At 48.2% G+C, this 27,455-nt stretch overlaps 4 protein-coding genes and 1 pseudogene across 9 annotated transcripts in view; 2 read left to right on the plus strand and 3 right to left on the minus strand.

Moving 5' to 3' along the window:
* ARHGAP9 (Rho GTPase activating protein 9) overlaps positions 1-3,063 on the minus strand; it is a 21,374-nt gene extending 18,311 nt beyond the window's left edge. For 2 of the 4 annotated variants that reach the window (XM_039471614.2, XM_039471615.2), the window contains exon 1: positions 2,882-3,059. In XM_039471614.2, the coding sequence (XP_039327548.2) occupies positions 2,882-2,891 (10 nt within the window). In that variant the 5' untranslated portion in view covers positions 2,892-3,059. Of the gene's footprint in view, positions 1-2,881 lie in introns of all 4 variants that reach the window. The other 2 variants (XM_074402801.1, XM_039471613.2) reach the window with 2 other exon arrangements.
* MARS1 (methionyl-tRNA synthetase 1) lies at positions 2,239-22,792 on the plus strand. Of its 2 annotated transcripts, XM_039471623.2 has the most exons (22): positions 2,239-2,474; positions 3,293-3,383; positions 3,545-3,623; positions 3,702-3,836; positions 4,176-4,251; positions 4,968-5,140; positions 5,283-5,389; positions 8,180-8,296; positions 8,442-8,645; positions 9,417-9,618; positions 14,376-14,450; positions 17,864-18,034; positions 18,179-18,274; positions 18,407-18,524; positions 18,913-19,126; positions 20,844-20,975; positions 21,075-21,179; positions 21,271-21,457; positions 22,063-22,134; positions 22,267-22,290; positions 22,381-22,473; positions 22,571-22,792. In XM_039471623.2, exons 1-22 carry the CDS (start codon positions 2,366-2,368, stop codon positions 22,715-22,717), a joined length of 2,727 nt encoding a protein of 908 aa, XP_039327557.1. In that variant the 5' UTR covers positions 2,239-2,365; the 3' UTR covers positions 22,718-22,792. The 2 variants fall into 2 exon arrangements, with proteins under 2 accessions (XP_039327557.1, XP_039327558.1); XM_039471624.2 differs by lacking the exon at positions 22,267-22,290 and having other exon boundaries at positions 2,240-2,474.
* Positions 17,245-17,315, plus strand: LOC120365167 (U6 spliceosomal RNA; annotated as a pseudogene).
* DDIT3 (DNA damage inducible transcript 3) lies at positions 22,730-23,613 on the minus strand. The gene is given in 3 exon segments (XM_074402803.1): positions 22,730-23,319; positions 23,408-23,556; positions 23,559-23,613. Coding segments are annotated over 3 exon segments (576 nt in total). The 3' UTR covers positions 22,730-22,947.
* LOC141579911 (DDIT3 upstream open reading frame protein) lies at positions 23,475-27,348 on the minus strand. Of its 2 annotated transcripts, none has more exons than XM_074402804.1 (3): positions 27,286-27,348; positions 24,930-24,977; positions 23,475-23,562 (listed from the first exon to the last, which is right to left on the minus strand). In XM_074402804.1, exons 1-2 carry the CDS (start codon positions 27,346-27,348, stop codon positions 24,936-24,938), a joined length of 105 nt encoding a protein of 34 aa, XP_074258905.1. In that variant the 3' UTR covers positions 23,475-23,562; positions 24,930-24,935. The 2 variants fall into 2 exon arrangements, with proteins under 2 accessions (XP_074258905.1, XP_010335537.3); XM_010337235.3 differs by lacking the exon at positions 23,475-23,562 and adding an exon at positions 23,607-23,645.
* Positions 27,349-27,455: the final 107 nt, after the last annotated feature.

Raw genomic sequence — 27,455 nt, forward strand, 5'->3', positions numbered from 1 at the left:
GCAATTCTCCTGCCTCAGCCTCCTAAGTAGCTGGGATTACAGGCATGCGCCACCACACCCAGCTAGTTTTATTGTATTTTTAGTAGAGACGGGGTTTCACCATGTTGACCAGGATGGTCTCGATCTTTCAACCTCGTGATCCACCCGCCTCGGCCTCCCAAAGTGCTGGGATTACAGGCTTGAGCCACCGCGCCCGGCCTTTTTTTTTTTTTTTAATGAGATGGAGTTTCGCTCTTGTTACCCAGGCTGGAGTGCAATGGGGCAATCTCGGCTCACCGCAACCTCCGCCTCCTGGGTTCAGGCAATTCTCCTGCCTCAGCCTCCTGAGTAGCTGCGATTACAGGCACGCGCCACCATGCCCAGCTAATTTTTTGTATTTTTAGTAGAGACGGGGTTTCACCATGTTGACCGGGATGGTCTCGATCTCTTGACCTTGTGATCCACCCGCCTCGGCCTCCCAAAGTGCTGGGATTACAGGCCTTGAGCCACCGTGCCCGGCCAATTTTATTTATTTATTTATTTATTTTTGAGACGGAGTCTCTCTCTGTGTCGCAGGCTGCTACAACCTCTGCCTCCTGAGTTCAAGCAATTCTGCTGGCTCAGCCTCCAGAGTAGCTGGGATTACAGGTGTGCGCCACCACATCCAGCTAATTTTTGTATTGTCAGTAGAGAAGTGATGTCACCATGTTGGCCAGGCATGCACCACCACACCCAGCTAATTTTTGTATTTTCAGTAAAGAAGGGATTTCACCATGTTGGCCAGGCTGGTCTCAAACTCCTGACCTCAAGTGATCTGCTAGTCTAGGCCTCCTAAAGTGCTGGGGTTACAGGCATGAGCCACCATACCTCGCCTTCTCACTTTGATCTGTTTCTTTTTTTTTTTTTTTTGAGACAGAGTTTCGCTCTTGTTACCCAGGCTGGAGTGCAATGGCGCGATCTCGGCTCACTGCAACCTCCGCCTCCTGGGTTCAGGCAATTCTCCTGCCTCAGCCTCCTGAGTAGCTGGGATTACAGGCACACGCCACCATGCCCAGCTAATTTTTTGTATTTTTAGTAGAGACGGGGTTTCACCATGTTGACCAGGATGGTCTCGATCTCTTGACCTCGTGATCCACCCGCCTCGGCCTCCCAAAGTGCTGGGATTACAGGCTTGAGCCACCGCGCCCGGCTGATCTGTTTCTTAAAGATGCTCTTCTATCCCTTTGATGAGACATTGAGCTATACATGAGCTCAGATTGGTGTTAATATTTTATTTATTTTCATTCATCTTTTTGAGACCAAGTTTCACTCTTGTTGCCCAGGCTGGAGTGCAATGGTGTGGTCTTGGCTAACTGCAACCTCCGCCTCCCGGGTTTAAGCGATTCTTCTGCCTCAGCCTCCCAAGTAGCTGGGATTACAGGCACCTGTGACCATGCCTGGCTAATTTTGTATTTTTAGTAGAGACTGGGTTTCACCATGTTGGCCTGGCTGGTCTCGAACTGCTGACTTCAGGTGATCCGCCCGCCTAGGCCTCCCAAAGTGCTGGGATTACAGGTGTGAGCCACCGCGCCCGGCCTATCTACCTTCTTTTTTGTTGAAAGGATGGATATGTACACTAATTTCCACTTTGTCACTAAAGTAATTACACACATGGTAACTCCCAGACTTCAAAACTCTGACCCTTAAGAGCCTGAATCAATCAATAGTCGGCCACTGCGAGTAGCCGCTGTCATGACACCGCCATTTCGTTTGACGAGAAGCAGCTGCGGTGTGTCACTGTCCTCCAGCAGCGTAAGGGGATAAAAGTGCGATGGGCACTAAAACCTAAACGTCTCTTCCGGACCTCCAGAAAAAAACAGTGCTGCTCTAGGAAGGGCGCGGTGGCTCACGCCTTTAATCCTAGCACTTTGGGAGGCCGAGGCGGGCCGATCATCTGAGGTCAAGACTGAGAGACCAGCCTGGCTAAGATGGTGAAAGCTCGCCTCTACTAAAAATACAAAAATTAGCTGGGCGTGGTGGCACGTGCTTGCAGTCCCTCCTACAGGGGCGCTTGAGGCAGGAGAATCGCTTGAATTCAGGAGGAGGAGGTTGCAGTGAGCCCAGATCACACCACTGCACTTCAGCCTGGGTGATAGAGACACACTCCATCTCAAAAAAAAAAAAAAAAAAAGCTGCTCTAGCCGCGCATCTGCGGCCTCTTCGTCTCTATGGTATTCTTTTCCTGTGTCCTAGTGTTGCATGATGGGAGAAATAGTCTACCTTCCGGGAGCAGCGCCGGGGCAGTGGCTTAACACGGAACTCCATTTCCCGGCTTGCCTAGCGGAGGCCGCTCAACTCAGGAGCGGGAGGCCGGTTCCGGTTGCATCAGCGTGGGATTCAAGGCAAAATGAGACTGTTCCTGAGCGAGGGTTCCCCGGGTAGCTTGCCGGTGTTGGCCGCTGCCGGGAGAGCCCGGGGCAGAGCAGAGCTGCTCATCAGCACTGTAGGCCCGGAAGGTACTCGAGCTGGTGCTGGTGGGCGGTGGATGAGGGGGGCGGGACCGAAACACGCCAGATGCTCTGCAGTTGTCTTTGCCAAACCCCCAGCCCTCGCTGCACACCCCAGTCGACTTTTCCTATTATCTTTGATCACTCCACGCCCTCTTCCCTTCCACTCACATCTTTCACTTCCTTTAATTACCCTCAATATAATACCCTTCCCTTATCTCTCTCTTCCCCTCTTCAGTCTTCCAGGACCTTGCCTCACCTCAATAAATCACTCTTTCCAACCTTCTACACCGATCAGGCACCCCCCTCCTGCTCTTTAGTTACTAGCGTGACAACCCCTAGGCACCCTTTTGTTTTCTTAGGAAATCCCTCTCTCCCCTCCTAACACACACACACACACATTCCTTTCTTTTTACCTTTTCTCATTCTCTGCCGATTGTTTGGGTGACTCTTAAGACGTTCTCTTGTCAGTCTCTCAGGTCTCAATTTTGTTCTCCCGCTGTGACCTTCAGATTATTATGAAGATATCCCAGTTCTTTCAGTCGTTAAGTTCTTGGCTGCAGCACTATCCCAATACCACCACCTCCTCTGCAGTCCCCATCTGTTGTTTCCAGCTGGCAGTTTCAGCCTGAACACCTGCTGGCCTCTCCAGCCCATTCTGGACCCACCCCCTTTCAGTGGTCCTATCCTGGAACTTCTGGGTTGAGACTTCCCATCTTTCTTTTCTTACTCACTGAACAATACAAGGTTATCCTAAGTTGACAAAGCATTTCTTTTTTTCCTTTATTTTATTTTATTTTTTAACTCATTTTCCATTCCTACATCAGATTGTGTGGTCCCATTCCTGACCCAGCCTAAGGTCCCTGTCTTGCAGCTGGATAGCGGCAACTACCTCTTCTCCACGAGTGCAATCTGCCGGTCAGTATTGGTCCCTGGTGCAGGGAGGTGGCTGAATCAAATCAGGCCTCACTGTCCTTTGTGTGGCCTGATTTGCAGCCACTGTTTCACTGTGTGATGAGAAATGGACTTGATAAATGGGCCCCTCTAAATCCATCATCTGTTGCTCTCTCCCTGAGCAGGTATTTCTTTTTGTTATCTGGCTGGGAGCAAGATGACCTCACTAACCAGTGGCTGGAATGGGAAGCGACAGAGCTGCAGGTAGGACTAAGGTATGGGGGATGTCAGGCAGGCCCTTGCTCTGCGTGGTCATTCTGACTCGTGTCCCCTGCATTTTAGCCAGCTTTGTCTGCTGCCCTGTACTATTTAGTGGTCCAAGGCAAGAAGGGGGATGATGTTCTTGGTTCAGTCCGGAGAGCCTTGACTCACATTGACCACAGCTTGCGTCGTCAGAACTGTCCTTTCCTGGCTGGGGTGAGTTGGGTCTTGAGATGAGGATTGGGGAAGGCTTACGGTGTAAGGATTAAGAGGGAAGACTATTCAGAGTGTTTAAACCCAACACTGCCAATTACTAGTAGTGTAATCTTGGGAAACCGCTTAATCTCTCTAATCTTTAATTTTTTCCAGCTGTGAAATAGGAGTAATATTAGTACCTACCTCAGTGAGTTATTGTGAGGATAAAGTGAGATCACATAAAATGCTTAATACAGTGCTTGACACATAGTAAGTGCTCAGTAAATGTTAGATATTACCATTGGGAAGAAACTGAGTGTCTCATTTCTGTTACCTTTTCCCTTTCTATCCCCAACAAAGGAGACAGAATCTCTAGCCGACATTGTTTTGTGGGGAGCCCTATACCCATTACTGCAAGATCCTGCTTACCTCCCTGGTGAGAACTGTGCATATCACTCTAACCCTAGGAGCTTGGTGGAGGGGTTATAGAATGGGCAGTAGAGCCGGGCGCGGTGGCTCAAGCCTGTAATCCCAGCACTTTGGGAGGCCGAGGCGGGTGGATCACGAGGTCGAGAGATCGAGACCATCCTGGTCAACATGGTGAAACCCCGTCTCTACTAAAAATACAAAAAACTAGCTGGGTGTGGTGGCGTGTGCCTGTAATCGCAGCTACTCAGGAGGCTGAGGCAGGAGAATTGCCTGAGCCCGGGAGGTGGAGATTGCGGTGAGCCAAGATCGCACCATTGCACTCCAGCCTGGGTAACAAGAGCGAAACTCCGTCTCAAAAAAAAAAAAAAAAAAAAAAAAGAATGGGCAGTAGAATGCTGAGAACTCCCTTCAAGGTGCAGCTTGACTGGGCAACTATAGCAGAAGATGGCTGAGGGAACTGGGGAAAGCACCTGGAGAAACCTCACGAAGAGGGGGGAAGAGGCCCACTCCTGCCTGCCAGGACCTTATGTTTGCTGATTTTCTTTTCTTTTCTTTTTCTTTTTATTTATTTATTTTTTAAAGACAGGGTTTCACCATGTTGGTCAGGCTGGTCTTGAACTCCTGACCTCAGGTGATCCGTCCCCCTTGGCCTCCAAAATGCTTGGATTACAGGACTGAGCCACCACGCCTGGCCACTGATTTTCTTTTCTCCCATACCCACAGAGGAGCTGAGTGCCCTGCACAGCTGGTTCCAGACAGTGAGTACCCAGGAGCCATGTCAGCGAGCTGCAGAGACTGTACTGAAACAGCAGGGTGTCCTGGCTCTCCGGCCTTACCTCCAAAAGCAGCCCCAGCCCAGCCCCGCTGAGGGAAGGACTGTCACCAATGAGCCTGAGGTTTGGAACAGGGCAGAGCCTTGAGGTTTGAGGTGGGAGGTGGCTAGGAGATAGACTCTGAGAATGGCCCCTGAGTTTTTCAGGTAGTGGCAAGCCTGTGGGCCCCCGTCACCTGGTAAGGGATTCTCTCCACTATTCATAGGAGGAGGAGTTGGCTACCCTATCTGAAGAGGAGATTGCTATGGCTGTAACTGCTTGGGAGAAAGGCCTAGAAAGTTTGCCCCCGCTACGGCCCCAGCAGAATCCAGTGTGAGTAGACATGGCACACGTGAGTAGGGCTTGGTTTTGTAGTGGAAATTGTTGATAGAACCAGAATCTGCCTGCTAGGTCCCCTTTGCTGATCTCTCTTTAATTTTCTATCCTCTCCTTTTAATTCTCACACCTCTTTTTATTTTTTTAAAATTTTCTCTTAGCCACTCCATCTGTCCCATCTGTACCCATGTTTTTCTTTTCCTTTCTTTTCTTTTTTTTTTTGAGACAGAGTTTTGCTCTTGTTGCTCAGGCTGCAACTTCCACTTCCTGGGTTCAAGCAATTCTCCTGCCTTAGCCTCCTCAATAGCTAGGATTATAGTTGTGCACCACCATGCCTGGCTAATTTTTTTGTAGAGACGAGGTTTCACCATGCTGCCCAGATAGGCTGGTTTTGAACTCCTGACCTCAGGTGATCCACCTGCCTTGGCCTCCCAAAGTGCCAGGATTACAGGTGTGAGCCACCACACCTGTCCCTGCACCCATGTTTTTCAGCTACTTTTTACCCACTGATAGGAGCTAAATCTATTTTTCCAGTCCAGATCTGTATTCTTTTTTTTTTTTTTTTTTTTTTTTTTGAAACGGAGTTTCGCCCTTGTTACCCAGGCTGGAGTGCAATGGCGCGATCTCGGCTCACCGCAACCTCCGCCTCCTGGGCTCAGGCAATTCTCCTGCCCCAGCCTCCTGAGTAGCTGGGATTACAGGCACGTGCCACCATGCCCAGCTAATTTTTTTTGCACTTTTAGTAGAGACGGGGTTTCACCATGTTGACCAGGATGGTCTCGATCTCTCGACCTCGTGATCCACCCGCCTTGGCCTCCCAAAGTGCTGGGATTACAGGCTTGAGCCACCGCGCCCGGCCAGATCTGTATTCTGAGCTCCAGACACATTTGCCAGACTGTCCTAGACTCCTTCACCTCAGCAGGCATCTCAGATTCAACATGACCAAAACCAAACCTGTTGTCTTCCCTGCCAACTGCCCTTTTTATTTATTCACCTACCTTTGTTGAACAGCCTCTACATTCCACCTAAAAATCCAAGCTAGAAATCTTGGTGTCATCTAGACTTCTTCCTTTCTCCTTAGATGTATTATTTGCCACCGTGCTCGGCCTATAGACAGGTATTTTAAAAACTGTCTCACAAATGTAGAATTTTACAATTTTGAAAAGTCCAGGCCGGGTGTGGTGCCTCAAGCCTGTAATCTCAGCACTTGGTGGGTAGATCACCTGAGGTCTGGAGTTCGAGGCTAGCCTGGCCAACATGGTGAAACCCTGCCTCTCCTAAAAATACAAAAATTAGCCAGACATAGTGTTGGGTGCCTGTAGTCCCGGCTACTCAGGAAGCTGAGGCAGGAGAATTGCTTGAACCCAGGAGACGGAGATTGCAGTGAGCCCAGATCGCGTCACTGCACTCCAGCCTGGGTGACAGAGTGCGACTCCATTTCACACACACACACAAAAAGACTTAAAAAAATTTGAGACTTGCAAGATAAGTAGGGATTAGGCAAGAGTAAGAGTGGAGAGAGAGTGTTTCAGAGAGAGGAAACCTAATATGCAAAGACCTGAGGAGCAAGAGAATTTGCCTTTTAAGGAATTTCTAAAAGGAGAGTGGTGGCATCTTGGTCAGTGGGGGGCACATGGGTCAAAATGAGTTTTGAGAGGGATGTGGGGCTGGCATCATACCATTGTCTTTCACCACGTGCCTCTATGCATACTGTTCCTTCTCCCTGAAATGCCAGCGTCTTACCTGCCTAATGCGCAACTCTTCTTGCAGAGAGGAGTTCTGTCTTTCCCTTCTCTATAGAGTGTGAGACAATATTAAGTGCTTCAACTTCTAGGAGGTCCCACTGTCATACTAGGTTGTAATTGTCACATTATATGTCTGTTTCTTCAAAAATCTGTAAGCTCATTGAAGGTAGAGATGTCTCTTTTATGGGGTTCAGTTGCTAGCACAGGGCAAAATGTTCAGCAGATATTGATAAAATTTGAATGATTTTATGAAAGTCTATCCTTGTTTTGCTTGTTTTGAGTATATCTTGAGCATATGTTGTGGATTCAGTTTAATACTAAGCATTTTCAAGGCTAATAAGGGATAGGAAAGTGTGGCTGGGCACGGTGGCTCATGCCTGTAATCCCAGAACTTTGGGAGGCTGAGGTGGGCGGATCACCTGAGCTCTTCGGACTTCAGGTAGTGGCTAGAGATAATAGTAACATAGCACCTGGACAGAAGGGGAGAAGCCAGCACTGAGAAAGTGTTCTTGGGAGTATTGAGAAGGTGGTGATTGGACAGAGCCTAGGGAGAGTTTGAGGCTGAGAATGAATGAGGTATTAGAAAAGAAGCAGTCACGACAGTAAAAGTGATGGAAGTTGCTGTTGGAACAAGGCTCCTTCATAACAGTACATCAGACTTCCTCACTGTGGCAGGGCCCTGCACTTGCAGCTGTAGGGGATCTTTATTTATTTATTTAATTTTTAAAATTATTATTTTATTTATTATTATTTTTTTAAAGATGGGGTTTCACCATGATGGCCAGGCTGGTCTTCAACTCCTGACCTCAGGTGATCCACCCACCTTGGCCTCCCATGGTGCTAGGATTATAGGCGTGAGCCACCGCGCCTGGCCTGTAGGGTATCTTAGGGTCGTGGAGGATGCTGTGGGTTCCTGTGCAGAAAGACTTCAGGTGTATATGAACACACAACAGTAGAACAAATTGTCTGGTTGTCCTGTGTACTTTGGTCCCTCTTTACCCTCACGCCACCATGCACTGTTCTCTTCCTCCTTCCTTACCAGGTTGCCTGTGGCTGGGGAAAGGAATGTGCTCATCACCAGTGCCCTCCCTTACGTCAACAACGTCCCCCACCTTGGGAACATCATTGGTTGCGTGCTCAGTGCTGATGTCTTTGCCAGGTGGAGCCAGTTGCTGGGAGAGAGACCTCCTAAGGGCAGGGCAGGTCCCAGGGGAATGGGATGCCTCAAGGGTAGGGCTGGGAAGATTCCCAAGGACAGGGGAACACTGAGGCGGGACCCTCAAGATCACCGTATTCCCTTACAGGTACTCTCGCCTCCGCCAGTGGAACACCCTCTATCTGTGTGGGACAGATGAGTATGGTACAGCAACAGAGACCAAGGCTATGGAGGAGGGACTGACCCCCCAGGAGATCTGTGACAAGTACCACATCATCCATGCTGACATCTACCGCTGGTTTAACATCTCGTTTGATGTTTTTGGTCGCACTACCACTCCACAGCAGACCAAGTAAGTTTCCTCTAATGAGGCAGAAATGGGGTTTGAAGGCTGGGACTGGGAGTGGTGAGTACCCTGGAGACAGAAGAGACCCAGGTGGCTGTCTGGGTACTTCTAAACTTAGGGTCTCAGTATCACCCTAGCCAGCTATTCAGGCATTCTTGAGGGGAGTCGGTGTGTGTAGAAGCCTGACCAGGGCCTGAAGGAGCAGGTGAGGGAGGGAAGAGACCAGACGCAGGCTCACAGGAAGTATCTGTCTTCCCTCTAGTGCCTCCCTTCTACTCCGGCTGCCCTGGAGCCTAAGACAGTTCTTCCCACTCCTGTATGCATTTATAGCACATAAACTCATTCTTCCTCTGCCTAGTACTCAATTCTTATAAAAACTACATAGTAGACAGGCCACCAATTGACAGTGCTTTGGTTAAAGATTAGTTTAGCACTTGGACTGACTTAGTTTTTAGGATATATTAAAGAACAGACACAGTCCTATCCTATTGGAGATTTTTGTTAATGAAAAATTCAAAACAGGTACATTTGTATTCAACAAAAGTAAATTCTAAAGTGTTGAGGGCAGAGATTGTGTGGGCAGTTGGGGAATATATGTGAGGGGTCTGGGCTCATAAAGTAAAACTCTAGAAAGATGAATAGATGGCCTTTTCCTTGAGTAGCCTTCTGCCTGATTTCTTTGGTACTGAGTTTGGGTCCCTGGTTGGAGAGGCAGGAGGAAGGGGTGCACCACGTCTTCTGACTTGTCTGTTCCCGATCCCTGGCTCACCTCACCAGAATCACCCAGGACATTTTCCAGCGGTTGCTGGCACGAGGTTTTGTGCTGCAAGATACTGTGGAGCAACTGCGGTGTGAGCGCTGTGCTCGCTTCCTGGCTGACCGCTTCGTGGAGGGCGTGTGTCCCTTCTGTGGCTTTGAGGAGGCTCGGGGTGACCAGTGTGACAAGTGTGGCAAGCTCATCAATGCTGTCGAGCTGAAGGTGAGACAAGAGTCTCCATCAGAGCCCGGAAGGAGACAGTCCTTATTCTTAAATGACTCCCTTCTTCTCCCATTTAGGATTTTTATTTTAGCATTCTAGACCTTTAACCAGTGGCCTCCTTCTGCCCCATCTCAGCAACTCATCATTTAGTTAGTGTGAAAAATGCCCCCAGAGCACTTACTATGTGCTGAGCACTGTGTGAAGAAATAGATAAGTTGGGCGGGGCGCTGTGGCTCAAGCCTGTAATCCCAGCACTTTGGGAGGCCGAGACCGGTGAATCACAAGGTCAAGAGATCGAGACCATCCTGGTCAACATGGTGAAACCCCGTCTCTACTAAAAATACAAAAAATTAGCTGGGCATGGTGGCGTATGCCTGTAATCCCAGCTACTCAGGAGGCTGAGGCAGGAGAATTGCCTGAACCCAGGAGGCGGAGGTTGCCGTGAGCCGAGATCGCGCCATTGCACTCCAGCCTGGGTAACGAGCGAAACTCCATCTCAAAAAAAAAAAAAAAAAGAAATAGACAAGTTGAGTTTATATTTCCCAGGCTTTGCTCTTGCATCACACTACCTAATCTACATTTGTTTAGATCCTTCTCTCTTCCATAAATACCTTCTCTTCTAGCCATTTGTTTATTTCTTTTTTTTTTTGAGATGGAGTTTCACTCTTGTTACCCAGGCTGGAGTGCAATGGCGCGATCTCGGCTCACTGCAACCTCCGCCTCCTGGGTTCAGGCAATTCTCCTGCCCCAGCCTCCTGAGTAGCTGGGATTACAGGCACGTGCCCCCATGCCCAGCTAATTGTTGTATTTTTGGTAGAGACGGGGTTTCACCATGTTGACCAGGATGGTCTCGATCTCTTGACCTCGTGATCCACCCGCCTCGGCCTCCCAAAGTGCTGGGATTACAGGCTTGAGCCACCGCGCCCGGCTGTTAATTTATTTCTTTCATTAACTTATTCAGCATACATTTTTTGCATCCTTAGAATAGGCCAGTTACAGTTCTGGGTGCTAGGGATATAGCAATGAACAACATAGACTTTTATTTAGTATGGTGAGGAGACCAACACTAAATAAGGAAATGATACAGAATAAACTGCCAGGAAAATGCGATAGAGAGTAACTACTGGGGGAAAATTTAACTTAGGTTGTTAGGGAAGGCCTTTTAGAGGCAGTAACATTTGAACTGAGAGTTTAACCAAAGAATTAGGAGCAAGCCAGGCAATAAGAAGTTAAGAATGTTCTAAGCAGAAGGACTAAGAAATGCAGAGGCCATAAGGCAGCTAAGAGCTGAAAAGGCAGAATTGGAAAGGCCAGTATAGCAGTAGCACAGTGAGTGAGCAGGAGGGTAGATTGAGATGTGATGAGAGAGATAGGCAGTGGTCAGATCACCAAGGCCTGTGAAGCCACGGTGGGAATTTGGATTTTATTCTAGTTGAATGACAAGCTGCTTTGTGGAAAATGGATGGCAGGGAAGCAAGAAAGAATGTGTGTTGAAGGGGCTGGGTATGGTGGCTCATACCTGTAATCCCAGCACTTTGGGAGGCCAAGGCAAGTGGATCACTTGAAGCCAAAAGTTTGAGATAAGCCTGGCCAACATGGCAACCCTGTCCCTACTAAAAATACAAAAATGTCGGCCGGGCACAGTGGCTCACCACCTGTAATCCTAGCACTTTGGGAGACCGAGGTGGGTGGATCACCTGAGGTCAGGAGTTCAAGACCAGCCTGGCCATCATGGTGAAACCCCATCTTAAAAAAAAAAAAAATTAAAATTAAAAAAAATATACAGCCGGGCGCGGTGGCTCAAGCCTGTAATCCCAGCACTTTGGGAGGCCGAGGCGGGTGGATCACGAGGTCAAGAGATCGAGACCATCCTGGTCAACATGGTGAAACCCCGTCTCTAATAAAAATACAAAAAATTAGCTGGGCATGTTGGCGCGTGCCTGTAATCCCAGCTACTCAGGAGGCTGAGGCAGGAGAATTGCTTGAACCCGGGAGGCGGAGGTTGCAATGAGCCGAGATTGCGCCATTGCACTCCAGCCTGGGTAACAAGAGCGAAACTCCGTCTCAAAAAAAAAAAAAAAAAAAAAAAAAAAATATACAAAAATGTCTAGGTGCCGGCCTGGTGTGGTGGCTCATGCCTATAATCCCAGCACTCTGAGGGCTGAGGTGGGCAGATCACCTGAGGTCAGGAGTTTAAGACCAGCCTGGCCAACATGGAGAAACCCTGTCTCTAGTAAAAAATACAAAATTAGCTGGGCGTGGTGGCGGATGCCTGTAATCCCAGCTACTCAGGAGGCTGAGACAGGAGAATCGCTTGAACCCAGGAGGTAGAGGTTGTGGTGAGCCGAGATTGTGCTGTTGCACTCCAGCCTGGGCAACAAGAGGGAAACGCCATCTCAAAAAAAAAAAAAAAAAAAGAAAATGGCCAGGCGTGGTGACTCATGCCTGTAATCCCAGTAGTTGGGGAGGCTGAGGCAGGAGGATCACTTGAGGTCAGGAGTTTTAAGACCAGCATGGCCAACATGGTGAAACCCCGTGTCTACTGAAAAATACAAAAATGGTGGCGGACACCTGTAATCTCAGTTGCTTGGGGGGCTGAGGCTTGAGAATCACTTGAACCTGGGAGGTGGAGTTTGCGCCACTGCACTCTAGCCTGGGTTGCAAAGTGAGACTAAAAAAAAAAATAAGAATAAAAGCAAAAAACCAAAAAATTTATCCAGACCATGATGGCGCAAACCTGTAATCCCAACTACTCGGGAGGCTGAGGCAGGAGAATCTCTTGAATATAGGAGGCAGAGGTTACAGTCAGACAGGATTGCGCCACTGCATTCCAGCCTGGGTGACAGAGTAAGACTGTCTCAAAAAAATAAATAAATAAGGAGAAGGATTTGGAGGCTACAAGCCAGCAATGGGATGATGGTGGCTTGTACTAGGTTAGTAGCACTAGAAATGGAAGAAAAAAAAAGTAGAAGGACTTGAAGTATATTTTTGGAGGTAAACTATGGAGTTGGATAGACTGGAATTTGGGATGATCAAGAAAAAGATGCTTTATAAGTATTTGGCCTGGGTAGACGGTAGTACTGTTTGTGAATGTGAGTGGGGAGAACAGGCTTTTAGGTGGGATGCAGTGATACTGTTTGGGTTTGTTAAGCTTGAGATGCCTGATAGACGTCCAGGCAGAGAAGGTAGTTTGATATGAGGCATGTGGAGTTCAGGAGAGAGGTCCTGAGATAATTATAATTTCTCACCTTCAAAAACTCATATCAAAACTTACTTGGGGCCGGGTACAGTGGCTTATGCTTGTAATCCCAGCACTTTGGGAGGCCAAGGCGGGCAGATCACCTGAGGTCAGGAGTTCAGACCAGCCTGACCAACATGGCGAAACCCCGACTCTACTAAAATACAAAAATTAGCTGGGCGGAGTGGTGGGTGCCTGTAATCCCAGCTGCTAGGGAGGCTGAGGCAGGAGAATCGCTTGAACTTGGGAGGTGGAGGTTGCAGTGAGCTGAGATTGTGCCATTGCACTCCAGCCTAGGCGACAGAGCAAGACTCTGTCTCCAAAAAAAAAAAATCTACTACAAATCCCTCTCTAAAGGATGGGGGGTAAAAAAAAACACCCAAAACTCAGAAGCTTTTATTCATTAAGCTCCACCTAACTGTTTACTCCAATAGCTGTCACCCTTCTGTGTTTATATAGTCAATTTTGCCACACAAATAAATTTACTTTGTAAGATCTGCACTTGTTTCTTTCTTTTTTTGAGATGGCGTTTTGCTGTTGTTTCCCAGGCTGGAGTACAGTGGCACAATCTCGGCTCACTGCAACCTCCACCTCCCAGATTCAAGTTATTCTCCTGCCTCAGCCTCCTGAGTAACTGGAATTACAGGCACATACCACCACACCCAGCTAATTTTGTATTTTTAGTAGAGGTGAGGTTTTACCATGCTGGCCAGGCTGGTTTTGAACTCTTGACCTCAGGTGATCCACCTGTCTTGGCCTCCCAAAGTGGTGGGATTACAGGTGTGAGCCACGGTGCTTGGCCACACTTCTTTCTTTTTTAATTTTTTTTTGAGTCATAGAGTCTCGCTCTGTTGCCCAGGCTGCAATGCAGTGGCATGATCTCAGCTCACTGCAACTTCTACCTCCTGGGTTCAAGCGATTCTCCTGCTTCAACCTCCTGAGTAGCTGGGACTACAGGCGCACGCCACCACACCCAGCTAATTTTTTGTATTTTTAGTAGAGATGGGGTTTCACCGTGTTAGCCAGGATGGTCTCAAATCTCCTGACCTCGTGATCCACCTGCCTTGGCCTCCCAAAGTGCTGGGATTACAGGTGTGAGCCACTGTGCCCGGCCTCGGCCACACTTCTTTCTTATACAAGCCATCTCTCCCTCACTTGTAGTTTCCTCAAAGACAGGGGCTGTGTCTTCACTTTAATCACTCCTTCCTCCCCTCACACAGCCAAGTACAGTACAGTGCTCTATACCTAGCCTGTGCCCAGAGAATACGTTTTCTACTCTGGTGTGATGGGACATGGATCTGAAACTCTGAGGAACAAATGTAGTTAAACGGAGAAGATTTGAGTCTCCATGTTTAGAGTAGGCTAGATAGTAGAGTTACTGGGATGTAAGCATGAAGCTGAACTAGAAGGCAGACTGAGGAGCTGCTCATCCCTCTCTGCTCTTCCCCTTGCCTGCGCCGCTGCCCTGCACCCCTCTGGCCTGCGGGCCTGATCCGTCCTCTGGAATTCCCCTTCACAGAAGCCGCAGTGTAAAGTCTGCCGATCGTGCCCTGTGGTGAAGTCGTCCCAGCACCTGTTTCTGGACCTGCCTAAGGTAAGTGAGCCTTTCTCTCAACCTAGTTTTCAGGAGGCCTCTTCTGTCCCCTCCCTTTTAGCCACAGATACTGATAGCAGATTACCCTTTCTTTTTCTTTTTTTTTTTTTTTGAGACGGTATCAAAAAAAAAAAAAAAAAAAAAAAAAGATGGAGTCTCACTCTGTCACCCAGACTGGAGTGCAGTGGCGTGATCTCGTCTCACTGCAACTTCCGCCTCCCAGGTTCAAGTGATTCTCCTGCCTCAGCTTCCTTAGTAGCTGGGATTACAGGCACGTGCCACCATGCCTAGCTTATTTTTCTGTATTTTTAGTAGAGACGGGGTTTTACCTTTTTGATCACGCTGGTCTTGAACTCCTGACCTCGTGATCCAGCCACCTTGGCTTCCCAAAGTGCTGGGATTACAGGCGTGAGCCACCGCGCCCAGCAGCAGATTACTCTTATAAATGTTTTAAATTTCCGTTAAGAATTGTACGTACTCTTGTCAAGAGATAAAATAGATTAAAGGGCACAAAGTGAAAGCCCAGGTCCACTTGCGAGAGGTATTTACTACTGCTCATTTTCCTTTGTGTGTATTCAGAAATGTCATGTGCATATAAAAGTACTTTTATCTCTCTCTCTCTCTCTCTCTTTTTTTTTTTTTTTTTTTAAAAGAATAGAGCCTCTGTCACCTAAGCTGGAGTACAGTGGCATGATCATAGCTCACTGCAACCTTGAGCTCCTAGGACCAAGCAATCCTCCCACCTCAGCCTCCCAAGTCCCATGCCTGACTAATTTTCTTTTCTTTTCTTTTTTTGAGACTTAGTTTCATTCTTGTCACCCAGGCTGGAGTGCAATGTCGAGATCTTGGCTCACTGCAACCTCTGTCTCCTGGGTTCAAGAGATTCTCCTGCCTCAGCCTCCCGAGTAGCTGGGATTACAGGCACCCACCACCACACCTGACTAATTTTATATTTTTAGTAGAGATGGTGTTTCACCATGTTGTCCAGGCTGGTCCTGAACTCTTGATCACAGGTGATCTGCCTGAAACTGCTGGGATTATAGGCGTGAGCCACAGTGCCTGGCCACCTGACTAATTTTTAAAATGTTTTTGTAGAGATGGGTTCTCACTATGTTACCCAGGCTGGTGTCAGACTCTTGGGCCCAAGCAGTTCTTCTGCCTCTGCCTACAAACATGTTTGGATTATAGGCATGAGCAACTGTAATCAGCATTGACCTCTTTTTTTCTTTTTTGAGACACAGTTTCATTCTTGTTGCCCAGGCTGGAGTGCAGTGGTGCGGTCTCGGCTCACTGCAACCTCTGCCTCCCAGATGCAAGTGATTCTCCTACCCCAGCCTCCCACAGTAGCTGGGATTATAGGCGCCTGCCACCATGCCTGGCTAATTTTTATATTTTTAGTAGAGATGGGGTTTTACCATGTTGGCCAGGCTGGTCTTGAACTCCTGACCTCAGGTGATCCACCGGCCTCAGCCAGCCTCCCAAAGTGCTGGGATTACAGGCATGAACCACCATGTGTGACCTCATCTCCTTTTTAAAATACAGTATTCCTGCTTCTGTACCTTGGGCTTGGAGAAAATAAAAATAAACAGGCAGGGCGCATTGGCTTATCATGCCTGTCATCCTAGCACTTTAGGAGGCTGAGGTGGGAGGATCTGTTGATGCCAGGAGTTGGAGACCAGTCTGGACAACATAGTAGTAAGACACTGTCTCTACAAAATAATTGAAAAAGTAGCCTGGTATGGTGGTGCGATCCTATAGTCTCAGCTACTCAAGAGGTTGAGGTGGAAGGATATTTGAGCCCAGGAGTTTGAGTTACAGTAAGCTGTGATTGTGCCACCATTAAGGCTACATGCAGTGACTCACACCTATAATTCCATCATTTTGGGAGGCTGAGGCAAAAGGATTGCTTAAGCCCAAGGGTTTGAGACTAGCCTGAACAACATAGTGAGACCCTCACTCTACAAACAGTAAAACAGCCTGGCCTGGGTGCAGTGGCTCATGCCTGTAATCCCAACACTTTGTGAGGCCTAGGTGGGCAGATGACTGGAGCCTAGGTGGGTGGATGCCTAGGTGGGCGGATGACTTTGAGACCAACGTGGGCAACATGGTGAGATTCCCATCTCTACAAAAAATACAAAAGTCAACTGGGCATGGTCTTGCATGCCTGTAGTTGTGCACGCCTAGAATTACAGGCATCAGTCACTGCATGTGGCCTTTAATTTTTATATACTTTAGAGATAGGGTCTCACTCCGTTGCCCAGGCTGGAGTGTATTGGCAAAATCACAGCTTACTGTAACCTCAAACTCCTGGGCTCAAATGATCCTTCCACATCACTTCAACCTTTTGAGTAGCTGAGACTACAGTGAGCCTTGATTGAGACACTGCACTGCAGCTTGGGTGACAGAGTAAGTTTTTTTGAGATCCTCCTGCTGAGGGTCTCAGAAGGAAGACAGGAGTTCAAGACCAGCCTGGACAACAAAGCAAAAACCTGTCTCTATTTACAGAAAAAAAAAAGCAAACATTGGCTAGGCATAGTGGCTTATGCCTGTAATTCCAACTTCCAACACTTTGGGAGGCTGAGGTGGGAGAATCGCTTGAGCCCAGGAGTTCGAGACCAGGGTGGGCAACATGGCAAAACCCTCTCTCTGCTAAAAATATAAAAATTAGCCAGGTGTGGTGGCATGTGCCTGTAGTGCCAGCTACTCAGGAGGCTGAGGTTTAAGGATCACTTGAGTCTGGGAGGTTGAGGTTGCAGTGAGCCATGATGTGCCATCGTACTCCACTGTGAGGCCCTGATATGGAGAAGATTATTATGGCCTCTGCACAAGAATGACATGCAAACTTGTGAAGTGCTCCATATTTTTAAAAATTAAAAAACTTTTTAGGGACAGGATTTTGCAGCATTGCCCAGGATGGTCATCAACTGCCCTCAAGTGATCCTCCTGCCTCAGCCTTCCGAGTAGCTGGTATTACAGGAGCAAGCCACTGCCCCTGGCTGTGTTAAAAATTTAGTTAAGACTGGGCATGGTGGCTCACAACTGTAGTCCCAGACCTTTTGGAAGCTGAGGTGGGCAGCTTGCTTGAGCTCAGGAGTTAAAGACCAGCCTGGGCAATGTGGCAAAACCCCGTTTCTACAAAAATTAGTCTGGCATGGTGGTGTGCACCTTTGGTCCCAGCTACTGGGGAGGCTGAGGTAGGAGGATTGCTTGAACCCAGGGGGTCTAGGCTGCAGTGAGCTGTTATTGTGATTGCGCCACTGCACTCCAGTCTGGGTGACAGAGCAAGACTCTGTCTCCAAAAGAAAAAAGTTATATATTGCCAAACTACTCCAAAAAGGTTATGTGTTTATCGTTATGCTAACCATATATGAGACTTTCCTAAATCAGCCCTCTGTCTTTCTCTGCTATCTCAGCTGGAGAAGCGACTGGAGGAGTGGTTGGGGAGGACATTGCCTGGCAGTGACTGGACACCCAATGCCCGGTTTATCATCCGTTCTTGGCTTCGGGATGGCCTCAAGCCACGCTGCATAACCCGAGACCTCAAATGGGGAACCCCTGTGCCTTTAGAAGGTTTTGAAGACAAGGTAAAAACCCTTTTTTATTCATATCAAATTATGCAGCCTTGGTGTTGAGACCCTGGGCTAGCAGAATAGACTGCCGATTATGTCTTGTTCCAGTTTGAGACTTTGGATTGGTCCCTAACCCTAACCCTCCACCTGACTTTCCAGGTATTCTATGTCTGGTTTGACGCCACTATTGGCTATCTGTCCATCACAGCGACCTACACAGACCAGTGGGAGAGATGGTGGAAGAACCCAGAGCAAGTGAGCAGTGTTTAGTTAGGTTGTGCATGGGGAGGGTAGGCGGTAGGGTGGGGGTGGTAGGGTTGGGTGTCTGGTCTTCCTTGGGCCTTTGAAGAAGGTCTCAGGAAATCTCTCCTAATTACATTCCCCTAGGTGGACCTGTATCAGTTCATGGCCAAAGACAATGTTCCCTTCCATGGCTTAGTGTTTCCTTGTTCAGCCCTAGGAGCTGAGGATAACTATACTTTGGTCAGCCACCTCATTGCTACAGGTAGGTGCCCTGGAAAACTACCGATGGGGTGTTTATAGGAAATGGGGGTTGAGGCAGTACTCAGAAAAAGATCTTGGAGAGATGCTGTCTTGAGTTAGGAGTTGAGGTGAAATCGGAAATAATGAGAACTCAACCTAGAGAAAGGAAACAAGAACCTGAAGAAAGCAAAAGTCCAAAGCTAAAACTTTGTAGTAGATATAAGCAAAGAGAAAAAAGGCCAGAGTGGATAGGAAGAGACTTCCAAAATCTGAGCATACCAGCCACTCAAGGAGAAATGTTGTTGGGCACCCATAGTTGAGGTTAGAAAAGAGGAAAAAAAGAAGAGTTAGTGGGCTAGAGAGAGGAAGGATGTGATTTGAGCAGATGGTTCTCATTCTTCTCTGTCCAGAGTACCTGAACTACGAGGATGGAAAATTCTCTAAGAGCCGCGGTGTGGGAGTGTTTGGGGACATGGCTCAGGACACGGGGATCCCTGCTGACATCTGGCGCTTCTATCTGCTGTACATTCGGCCTGAGGGCCAGGACAGTGCTTTCTCCTGGACAGACATGCTGCTGAAGAATAATTCTGAGCTCCTTAACAACCTGGGCAACTTCATCAACAGGTAGGATGTGGTAAGGGGGCAGAGTTAGCAGTGAGCCGGGATAGGGCTCATTTTCCCTCAGGAGATGGGAATGTGAAGAGAACTAGCAAACGGGCAGGAGGCTGTGAGGGCAGTGTGGAAAGTTGATTTCTATTAATTGGGATCTGTTCCTAGCACATACGAGGCTATGTATGCTTGATGGAACAGTTAGCTACAGAGATGTGATTTAGCAAAGTTGGTTAATAAAGTGGGGTTTTGTAAATTGTTTTCTTTTTTTTTTTTTTTGAGACGGAGTTTCGCTCTCGTTACCCAGGCTGGAGTGCAATGGCGCGATCTCGGCTCACCGCAACCTCTGCCTCCTGGGCTCAGGCAATTCTGCTGCCTCAGCCTCCTAAGTAGCTGGGATTACAGGCACGCGCCACCACGCCCAGCTAGTTTTTTGTATTTTTAGTAGAGATGGGGTTTCACTATGTTGACCAGGATGGTCTCAATTTCTTGACCTCGTGATCCACCCGCCTCGGCCTCCCAAAGTGCTGGGATTACAGGCTTGAGCCACCGCGCCCGGCCAATTGTTTTCTTATTAATGTTCTTCGTAGAATTGAAGAGGTATTCTCTCCTAGCAAAATAGTTAACCTGCAGATCACTGAAAAGTTTGGCTGAAGAAAGGGGTTATTTTGGTATGGGGGTAGGAGGCTTCTGTGGGCTGGGCATTGTGGCTTATGTCTGTAATCCTAGTACTTTGGGAGGCTGAGGCAGGAGGATCACTTGAGGCCAGAAGTTCGAGATTTGCCTGAGCAACATAGTGAGTCTCCCATGTCTACAAAAAAAAATCAGCCAGGCATGGTGGCACATATCTGTAGTCCCAGCTACTCTGGATGGTGAGGCAGGATGACCTCTTGAGCCCATGAGATTGAGGCTGCAGTGAGCAGCGCTTATGCCACTGCACTCCAGCCTTGGCAAAAGGGTGAGATCCTGTCTCCCCCCCGCCAAAAAAAAAGGGTTCTGCTATACTCTTCATTCAGTGTTTTTGTTACCTTAGGCTCACATTCTATCATTGGTCCCTATCTCAGATCTTCTGCAATCTAATGCAGTACCCTCTGTAGCTTAGGATTCTTCAGTCACTCACTCTGAGCCCCCTTGGACCCTTAGGTCAGTCCCGTTCACTTTTAGCTTTGGTCATTAACCACACATTTAATAAACAGTCCTTATCTACAGGAGTTTGAGACCAGCTGGCCAACCTGGTTGAAACCCTGTCTCCACTAAAAATACAAAAATTAGCCAAGCATGGTGGCAGCTGTAATCTCAGCTACTTGGGAGGCTGAGGCAGGAGAATCACTTGAACCCAGGAGGCGGATGTTGTAGTGAGCACTGTGCACCAGCCTGGGCAACAGAGTGAGACGCCTTCTCAAAAAATAAAAATAAAAATAAATAGTCCTTACTTCGAGTATTTGTTTGATAGCAATGAACACATATTTCACCTTGTCATTTTGAGTATTGACATCGTAAAAATAAGTACAGTTGCTTAATCAGGTCTTTATGTGCAGAGTCAGATTCTTAGGGGAGAGACAGAGTAAAAAATTAATTTGTTAAGCTTTGCCTAGTAGTTTGAGGGAGCCAGGAGGTATCTGTTCCCAGGCAGGAATCCTGAGAGAATGTACAATTGTGGAAATTGGGTCAAATTCTAACAAGGAGACTAGATAATAACTTCCCCCCTTTTCTCCACTTCTTTCCTACCAAGAGCTGGGATGTTTGTGTCTAAGTTCTTTGGGGGCTATGTGCCAGAGATGGTGCTCACCCCTGATGATCAGCGCCTGCTGGCCCATGTCACCCTGGAGCTCCGGCGCTATCACCAGCTGCTTGAGAAGGTTCGGTAAGTAACTGACACCTCTATCTCATCTGCTGGCATGTTGAGAGCCTTGTATGGGTCCCTGTAGGACAGTACCCCGTGACCTGCTTCCTCCCTTCCCAGGATCCGGGATGCCTTGCGCAGTATCCTCACCATATCTCGACATGGCAACCAATACATTCAGGTGAATGAGCCCTGGAAGCGGATTAAAGGCAGTGAGGCTGACAGGTAGGTAAATGGGGAGGGTTGGCTAAAGAAATAAAGTGGCTTGTAGGCTGTATCCTCCTGGAGGTCTTGACTAATCTCTCTTCTTCCTCAGGCAGCGGGCAGGCACAGTGACTGGCTTGGCAGTGAATATAGCTGCCTTGCTCTCTGTCATGCTTCAGCCTTACATGCCCACAGTTAGTGCCACAATCCAGGCGCAGCTGCAGCTCCCACCTCCAGCCTGTAGTATCCTGCTGACAGACTTCCTGTGTACCTTACCAGCAGGACACCAGATTGGCACAGTAGGTGGAAGAGCCAGCCTCTCTTAAAATTGATACTCTTGCCATGCAGCTTTTGGAGTGGGGGAGAGAAGACCTAACATACCTCCAGTGCTACTTTGGGCATGGAACTCTTAAAAATCTCTGATACAAAGTCCTTGGTAGTTGTTCACAAGTCCAGAATTATCTGTACATCCTCATTGTTCTTCATGCCAGAAACCAGACCTGGCACACAAAACTAACCAGTAAACAGATGTTTGAAGAAACACTGTGATCACCTAGTCACCATAATGCTAGCAGTGGGCAGGGAAAATACAGGATAGCCATTTTCTCTTTGACACAAGATGAAAAATTAAGTACATCACTAAGTTTCTGATCAGCCTAACATCCTCAGCTTAAAAATCTTTGACCTTATAAATTCTTTGGGTTTTCATAGAGAAAGCTGACACTAATTTCCTAAAATCAGTAGATATCAGCTCAGGGTTATGCTCATTTTTTCTAAAACACATCAGAGATTGGGGTTGGAGAGGTCATCTATATAGTCAGGTAGAGTCCGTATCTATCTCAGGATTATGCTCTGAGTTATTCCAGTGTTGTTCTGGAACTCTTTTTTTTTTTTTTTTTAATAGGTCAGTCCCTTGTTCCAAAAGTTGGAAAATGACCAGATTGAAAGTTTGAGGCAGCGCTTTGGAGGGGGTCAGGTGAGAAAGCTAAAGGCTGTGCTCACTCCGCAGCATCACTTCCTTAATTTCCCTAAGTAGTCCTTACCCGTCACTCTTTCCATCTTTTGGCCCTGCCACTTCCTCACTTACAGTTTCTCTTTCCTGTCTTAGCTAGAAGAGACCCTCGACTTAAAGGTAATCACTGTCCCTCCGAGATGCTGTATAAAACTGGAGGTTAGGGGATATATATGGTAGCTGGTGATAACTTTGTTGGTTCTCCTCCAGTCAAAAACGTCCCCGAAGCCAGCAGTTGCAGAGACTGGTACAACAGCGGGGCCCCAGCAGATACAAGCACTGATGGATGAAGTGACCAAACAGGTATGAAGCGTAAGCCCTGTGGGAGACTGGAGAAGCCGAATCCTAAATAGGTCTTTTTCTTGCCTCACTGTTATTCTCCCCACCCCCTTTATCTTAGGGCAACATTGTTCGCGAACTGAAAGCACAAAAGGCAGACAAGAACCAGGTTGCTGCGGAAGTGGCTAAACTCTTGGATCTAAAGAAACAGTTGGCTGTAGCTGAGGGGAAACCCCCTGAAGCCCCTAAAGGCAAGAAGAAAAAGTAAAAGACCCTTGGCTCATAGAAAGTCACTTTAATAGATAGGGACAATAATAAATAAATATACAATCTCTATATACAAGCTGAGACCCTTTCCTTTTGTCTAACTCCAAGCCTGCCCCCTGAATATGTGGTATGGAGGATCACATCATTGGCACTAGTGAGAGGGTGGTCAGTAGCCACTTCTGAGAAAAGTGGGTAGTGTGGTCCGGGTTGGGGAGTGATGGTCCCAACTGTTCATGCTTGGTGCAGATTCACCATTCGGTCAATCAGAGCTCGCCGGGTCACCTCTACTTCCCTGGTCAGGCGCTCGATTTCCTGCTTGAGCCGCTCATTCGCTTCAGCTAGCTGTGCCACCTTCCTTTCATTCTCCTGTTCTTTCTCCTTCATGCGTTGCTTTCCAGCCCGGGCTGGCGAGTGGCCACTCTGCTTCCGTTTCCTGTTTCTCCCTTGGTCTTCCTCCTCTTCCTCCTGAGCCAGGGAGCTCTGACTGGAATCCGGAGAGCGAGGGCTCTGGGAGGTGCTTGTGACCTCTGCTGGTCCTGGCTCCTCCTCAGTCAGCCAAGCAAGAGAGGCAGGGTCAAGAGTGGTGAAGGTTTTTGATTCTTCCTTCAAGGAAATGAGGAAAGCGGGCAGAGATATTAGTTGAGAAGGGAAAGGTAACGTCCCCCTTTAGCTTTAGACCTAGCATTCTTACCTCTTCATTTCCAGGAGGTGAGACATAGGTACCTGCATTTTCATCTGAAGACAGGACCTCTTGCAGGTCCTCATACCAGGCTTCCAGCTCCCAGCTGGACAGTGTCCCGAAGGAGAAAGGCAATGACTCAGCTGCCATCTCTGCAGTTGATCAGTCTGGAAAAGCATATTTGCAGGGTAATGGGAAGTGGGTGGAACAAGCTCCATGTAGCAAACAGGTTGGCAAGCTGGTCTGATGCCTGTTGTTGTAGATAAAGTCGTATCGGAACACAGCCACATCTGTGTATTTACATACTGTTGATGGCAGCTTTCATGCTGCAGTGGCAGATACACAGTCATGCTAGAGACTATAGGACTCTTGACATCTAAATAGTTACTGTCCTGCCCTTTACAATGTACCAACCCTTAGTCTATATTAATATTCCCTCCTTGCTTTTGCCCAGGACTTGAGAAAGCAAAGTGCCTAGATGTCCATGCTTAGAGGATCTGGAGGACTAGTCAGAATCCTCAGTCCTCCTCAAGGTGAGGCTGAGCTGAAGGACGATTTGCCTGAGCTCCCCACACAGGAGAAGGGAGCACAGAGGACCTGGTACTTGCCCCTGTAAACTACCAACAGAAATCACAAGTGGGACTGAGGACTAGTAAAAGTTTAACCTTAATGGGGACTGAAGACTGGTAAGGCAGACTAGTCTTTGTTGGGGCTTTCTGTGAGGACCGTCTTTCCATTGGGAGACTTTTTTTTTTGAAATGGGAGTCTTGCTCTGTTGCCAGGCTGGAGTGCACGATCTCAGCTCAGCACAACCTCCACCTCCCACGTTCAAGCAATTCTGCCTCAGCTTCCCAAGTAACTGGGACTACAGGTGCGCGCCACCACACCCAGCTAATTTTTGTATTTTCAGTAGAGAAGAGGTTTCACCATGTAGGCCAGGATGGTCTGGATCTCCTAACCTCGTGATGTGCCCACCTCGGCTTCCTAAAGTGCTGGGAATACAGGTGTGAACCACCGTGCCCGGCCACCATTAAGACATTCTTTAGCGCCGGGCGCGGTGGCTCAAGCCTGTAATCCCAGCACTTTGGGAGGCCGAGGCGGGTGGATCATGAGGTCGAGAGATCGAGACCATCCTGGTCAACATGGTGAAACCCCGTCTCTACTAAAAATACAAAAAATTAGCTGGGCATGGTGGCGCGTGCCTGTAATCCCAGCTACTCAGGAGGCTGAGGCAGGAGAATTGCCTGAACCCAGGAGGCGGAGGTTGCAGTGAGCCGAGATTGCGCCATTGCACTCCAGCCTGGGTAACAAGAGCGAAACTCCATCTCAAAAAAAAAAAAAAAAAAGAATGGTGGTTTGTTCACCATGTTAGGAGCAAGCCAGGAGAATAGCCTGACAGCAAAAGCTTGCTCAGATTCAAACTCTCCTCTCCCACCTTCTCTGGGTCTTTTCATAATCTCTTAGGGTCTCAGCAAAAGGAGTCTAAACAGCATCTCTTAGGACTTGATTTTGGGAAAGGGCAGGTTAAATTTACCTGCTTTCAGGTGTGGTGATGTATGAAGATACACTTCCTCCTTGAACACTGTGGGCAACAAAGAGAAATGTTAGCCATTTTTGGAAGGGGGAGAGGCAACTCATTTTTCTTTTATCTCCAGTCTCCTACAGGTCCTTCCTTCCTTCTGGTCTTGTGGGGTATGCATACTTAATGGTCCCTGTAGCCATTTCCAAGGGCAGAAGAGGGCCCGACTTCCTTTATTTTTAGTTGCTGACATTTGTAGTCCTGGTTACATAATAGCAAAGTCCTGGCCAACTCAGCTTTCTGTACATTCAAGGCAGGCCTCAAACCTGCCAGGGTAGAGACTAAACTACAGGGAAAGGAACAAATCGTGGCATTTTCCTAACTTCATTCCCACACTGACATCCTCCAAATGTACATCTTCCAGAACTGCGGATGCTGCTGTCTACTGCCTACCTGTCATTTTTTTGTTTATGTCTTATGGGCATCTTTTAGACTATGTGCAAAGGCAGACTTGCTGATTTTCCCCTTCCAAGGTCATCCCCATCTCAGTAGATGACAACTCTAGTTGCTTAAGCCAAAAACCTTGATTATCATCCTTTATTCCTCTTCTCTTATACCCTGCAATCCAATCCAAAGGAGTAGCAAATTTTAACTTTTTTTTTTTTTTTTTTGAGACAAGAGTCTCACTCTTTTTGCCGAGGCTGGAGTACAGTGGTGCAATCTCAGCTCACTGCAACCTCCACCTCCTGGGTTCAAGCAGTTCTCCACCCTCAGCCTCCAGAGTACCTGGGATTACAGGTACGCACTACCATGTCTGGCTAATTTTTGTATTTTTAGTAGAGACGGCGTTTCACCGTGTTGGCCAGGCTGGTCTTGAACTGCTTACCTCATGTAGTCCACCCACCTCTGGCCTCCCAAAGTGCTAGGATTACAGGTGAGAGCCACCATGCCCAGCCCTTAACTCATTCTTTAAAATGAGTTTTAAAACCTTTGCTTGGACACTTCTCATTAATTCCATTGTTTCCAATCTAGATCAATTTACCACCATCTCTCTGTTACTGCAGAAACTTCCTGATTGCAGATCTCCCCATTTCTTCTCTTGCCACCCCTCCTGAAGTCTATTCACCATACAGCTGCCTGGGTGAGCCTTTTAAAACAGGTCATTCCTCCGCTCAAAACCCTCCAATGAATTCCTATTTCATGTCATGGAAGTCACTGGAGGGTTTTGAGCAGAGGATTACCTAAGGTAATTCTGTAAAACAGTAAAACTGTAATCTCCTTCCTGAACATTCTCCATTCCTTTCTCTACTTTTATCTTGTTTACTGTACGCCTCCCACCGAGATGATTTTTCCTCTTGCTCACGGATGTACCCTGAGCCCCAAACTGTTTGGCACACAGTAGGTCCTCATTAAGTATTTGTTAAGAACGAACAGGTAAATTTCCCTCAGTCACTCTTACAGGGAAGGGACAGGCAGCTGCGATCCCTAGGGACTGGAGATGCAATATTGCCCAGATTATTTCTCTGCAGGGCTGTCCTCCCTGGGGAACCCTCCTTTGCCTTCCAGTGTGTGGGACTTCGCTTTCATCAGCCACTGCTGATGGTCAGAGGGCTGCAAAGCCAAACAGGGGGCTGGCCTGATGCAATGGTTACACAGAGATTAGTTGGGAAATGGGACAGGGTAAAGAGGCAGGGACTAATCCCGAGTGAAGGGCGGTACCCTGGGGAGACCCCAAGTGGCCTCCCACACTTAAGAGATCCAGGCTGCTCTCTTGTGCGGGAGGCTAAGAGACTTCTAGGGCGAAGGGAAAACACACCGCTCCCTGTCCATCGGCACCCCTCCTCCCAAAGGCTTATGTCAGTCTCCTCAGGGTTCCCCTATCCCCTGCAGGGTCCAGTAGAGCCCCAGCTACCGAGATGGCCATGCTGACACCAGAGGCGCTGAGGCTGAGACAGGATTGGGGGTGGGGTAGGGAGAAGGCCACTGGTGGTGAAGCCGCGGAAACGGCTTAAGCGATGGTCGCCCAGTCTTAGAGCGGGGGTGTGTCCTGCTGCCCTGCCTCCCACCGGACAGGCCTAACGAGGTGGCCTGTAGTTGGCTACAAATGAATTTCCCAAGGGCAGCCGAGGCTCCTTTGCCCAGCAGCACGGAGCAGGACCCATGAGCAGGGTCCACGGAGCAGGAGTGGAGTGACGCTGTCGTCCGAAACAATACTGGTTTGTAAGCATTACTCCAGAATAAGGGATTCTCCTCATCAGTCTCTCGGACGGTCCCTAACTTCACGGTGGAGGAGTGAGGCCAATCCTAAAGAAGGGACGCCCCAACTTTGAGGACACGGGAGGGTAAAGGGTAAATAGGAGTCAGTACTCGCCTCTCTCCTCAGGTTCCAGTTCTGATTTTGGCTCTGTCGCTGCCACCCGCTCATCTTCAACATGATACTTTCCGTGCCTTAGACAAGCCTCTGACCTCGGGAGCGCCTAGCTGTAATCTTTTACCATGGCCTTGCCCTCCTCTCAGGGGCGGGACCCAAAAATGCACCAA

The sequence above is a fragment of the Saimiri boliviensis genome, chromosome 7, assembly GCF_048565385.1.
Source record: "Saimiri boliviensis isolate mSaiBol1 chromosome 7, mSaiBol1.pri, whole genome shotgun sequence".
Lineage (NCBI taxonomy): Eukaryota > Metazoa > Chordata > Mammalia > Primates > Cebidae > Saimiri > Saimiri boliviensis.

Excerpts from the sequence above, each read along its gene's own strand:
- MARS1 (XM_039471623.2), top strand. The coding sequence starts at position 2,366 with ATGAGACTGTTCCTGAGCGAGGGTTCCCCGGGTAGCTTGCCGGTGTTG. Across the intron at positions 20,976-21,074 it reads CAGCTGCTTGAGAAGGTTCG|GATCCGGGATGCCTTGCGCA; the intron begins GTAAGTAACTGA and ends CTCCCTTCCCAG. Across the intron at positions 22,135-22,266 it reads AGCGCTTTGGAGGGGGTCAG|CTAGAAGAGACCCTCGACTT; the intron begins GTGAGAAAGCTA and ends TTCCTGTCTTAG.
- LOC141579911 (XM_074402804.1), bottom strand. The coding sequence starts at position 27,348 with ATGTTGAAGATGAGCGGGTGGCAGCGACAGAGCCAAAATCAGAACTGG. Across the intron at positions 24,978-27,285 it reads ACTGGAACCTGAGGAGAGAG|TGTTCAAGGAGGAAGTGTAT; the intron begins GCGAGTACTGAC and ends TGTTGCCCACAG.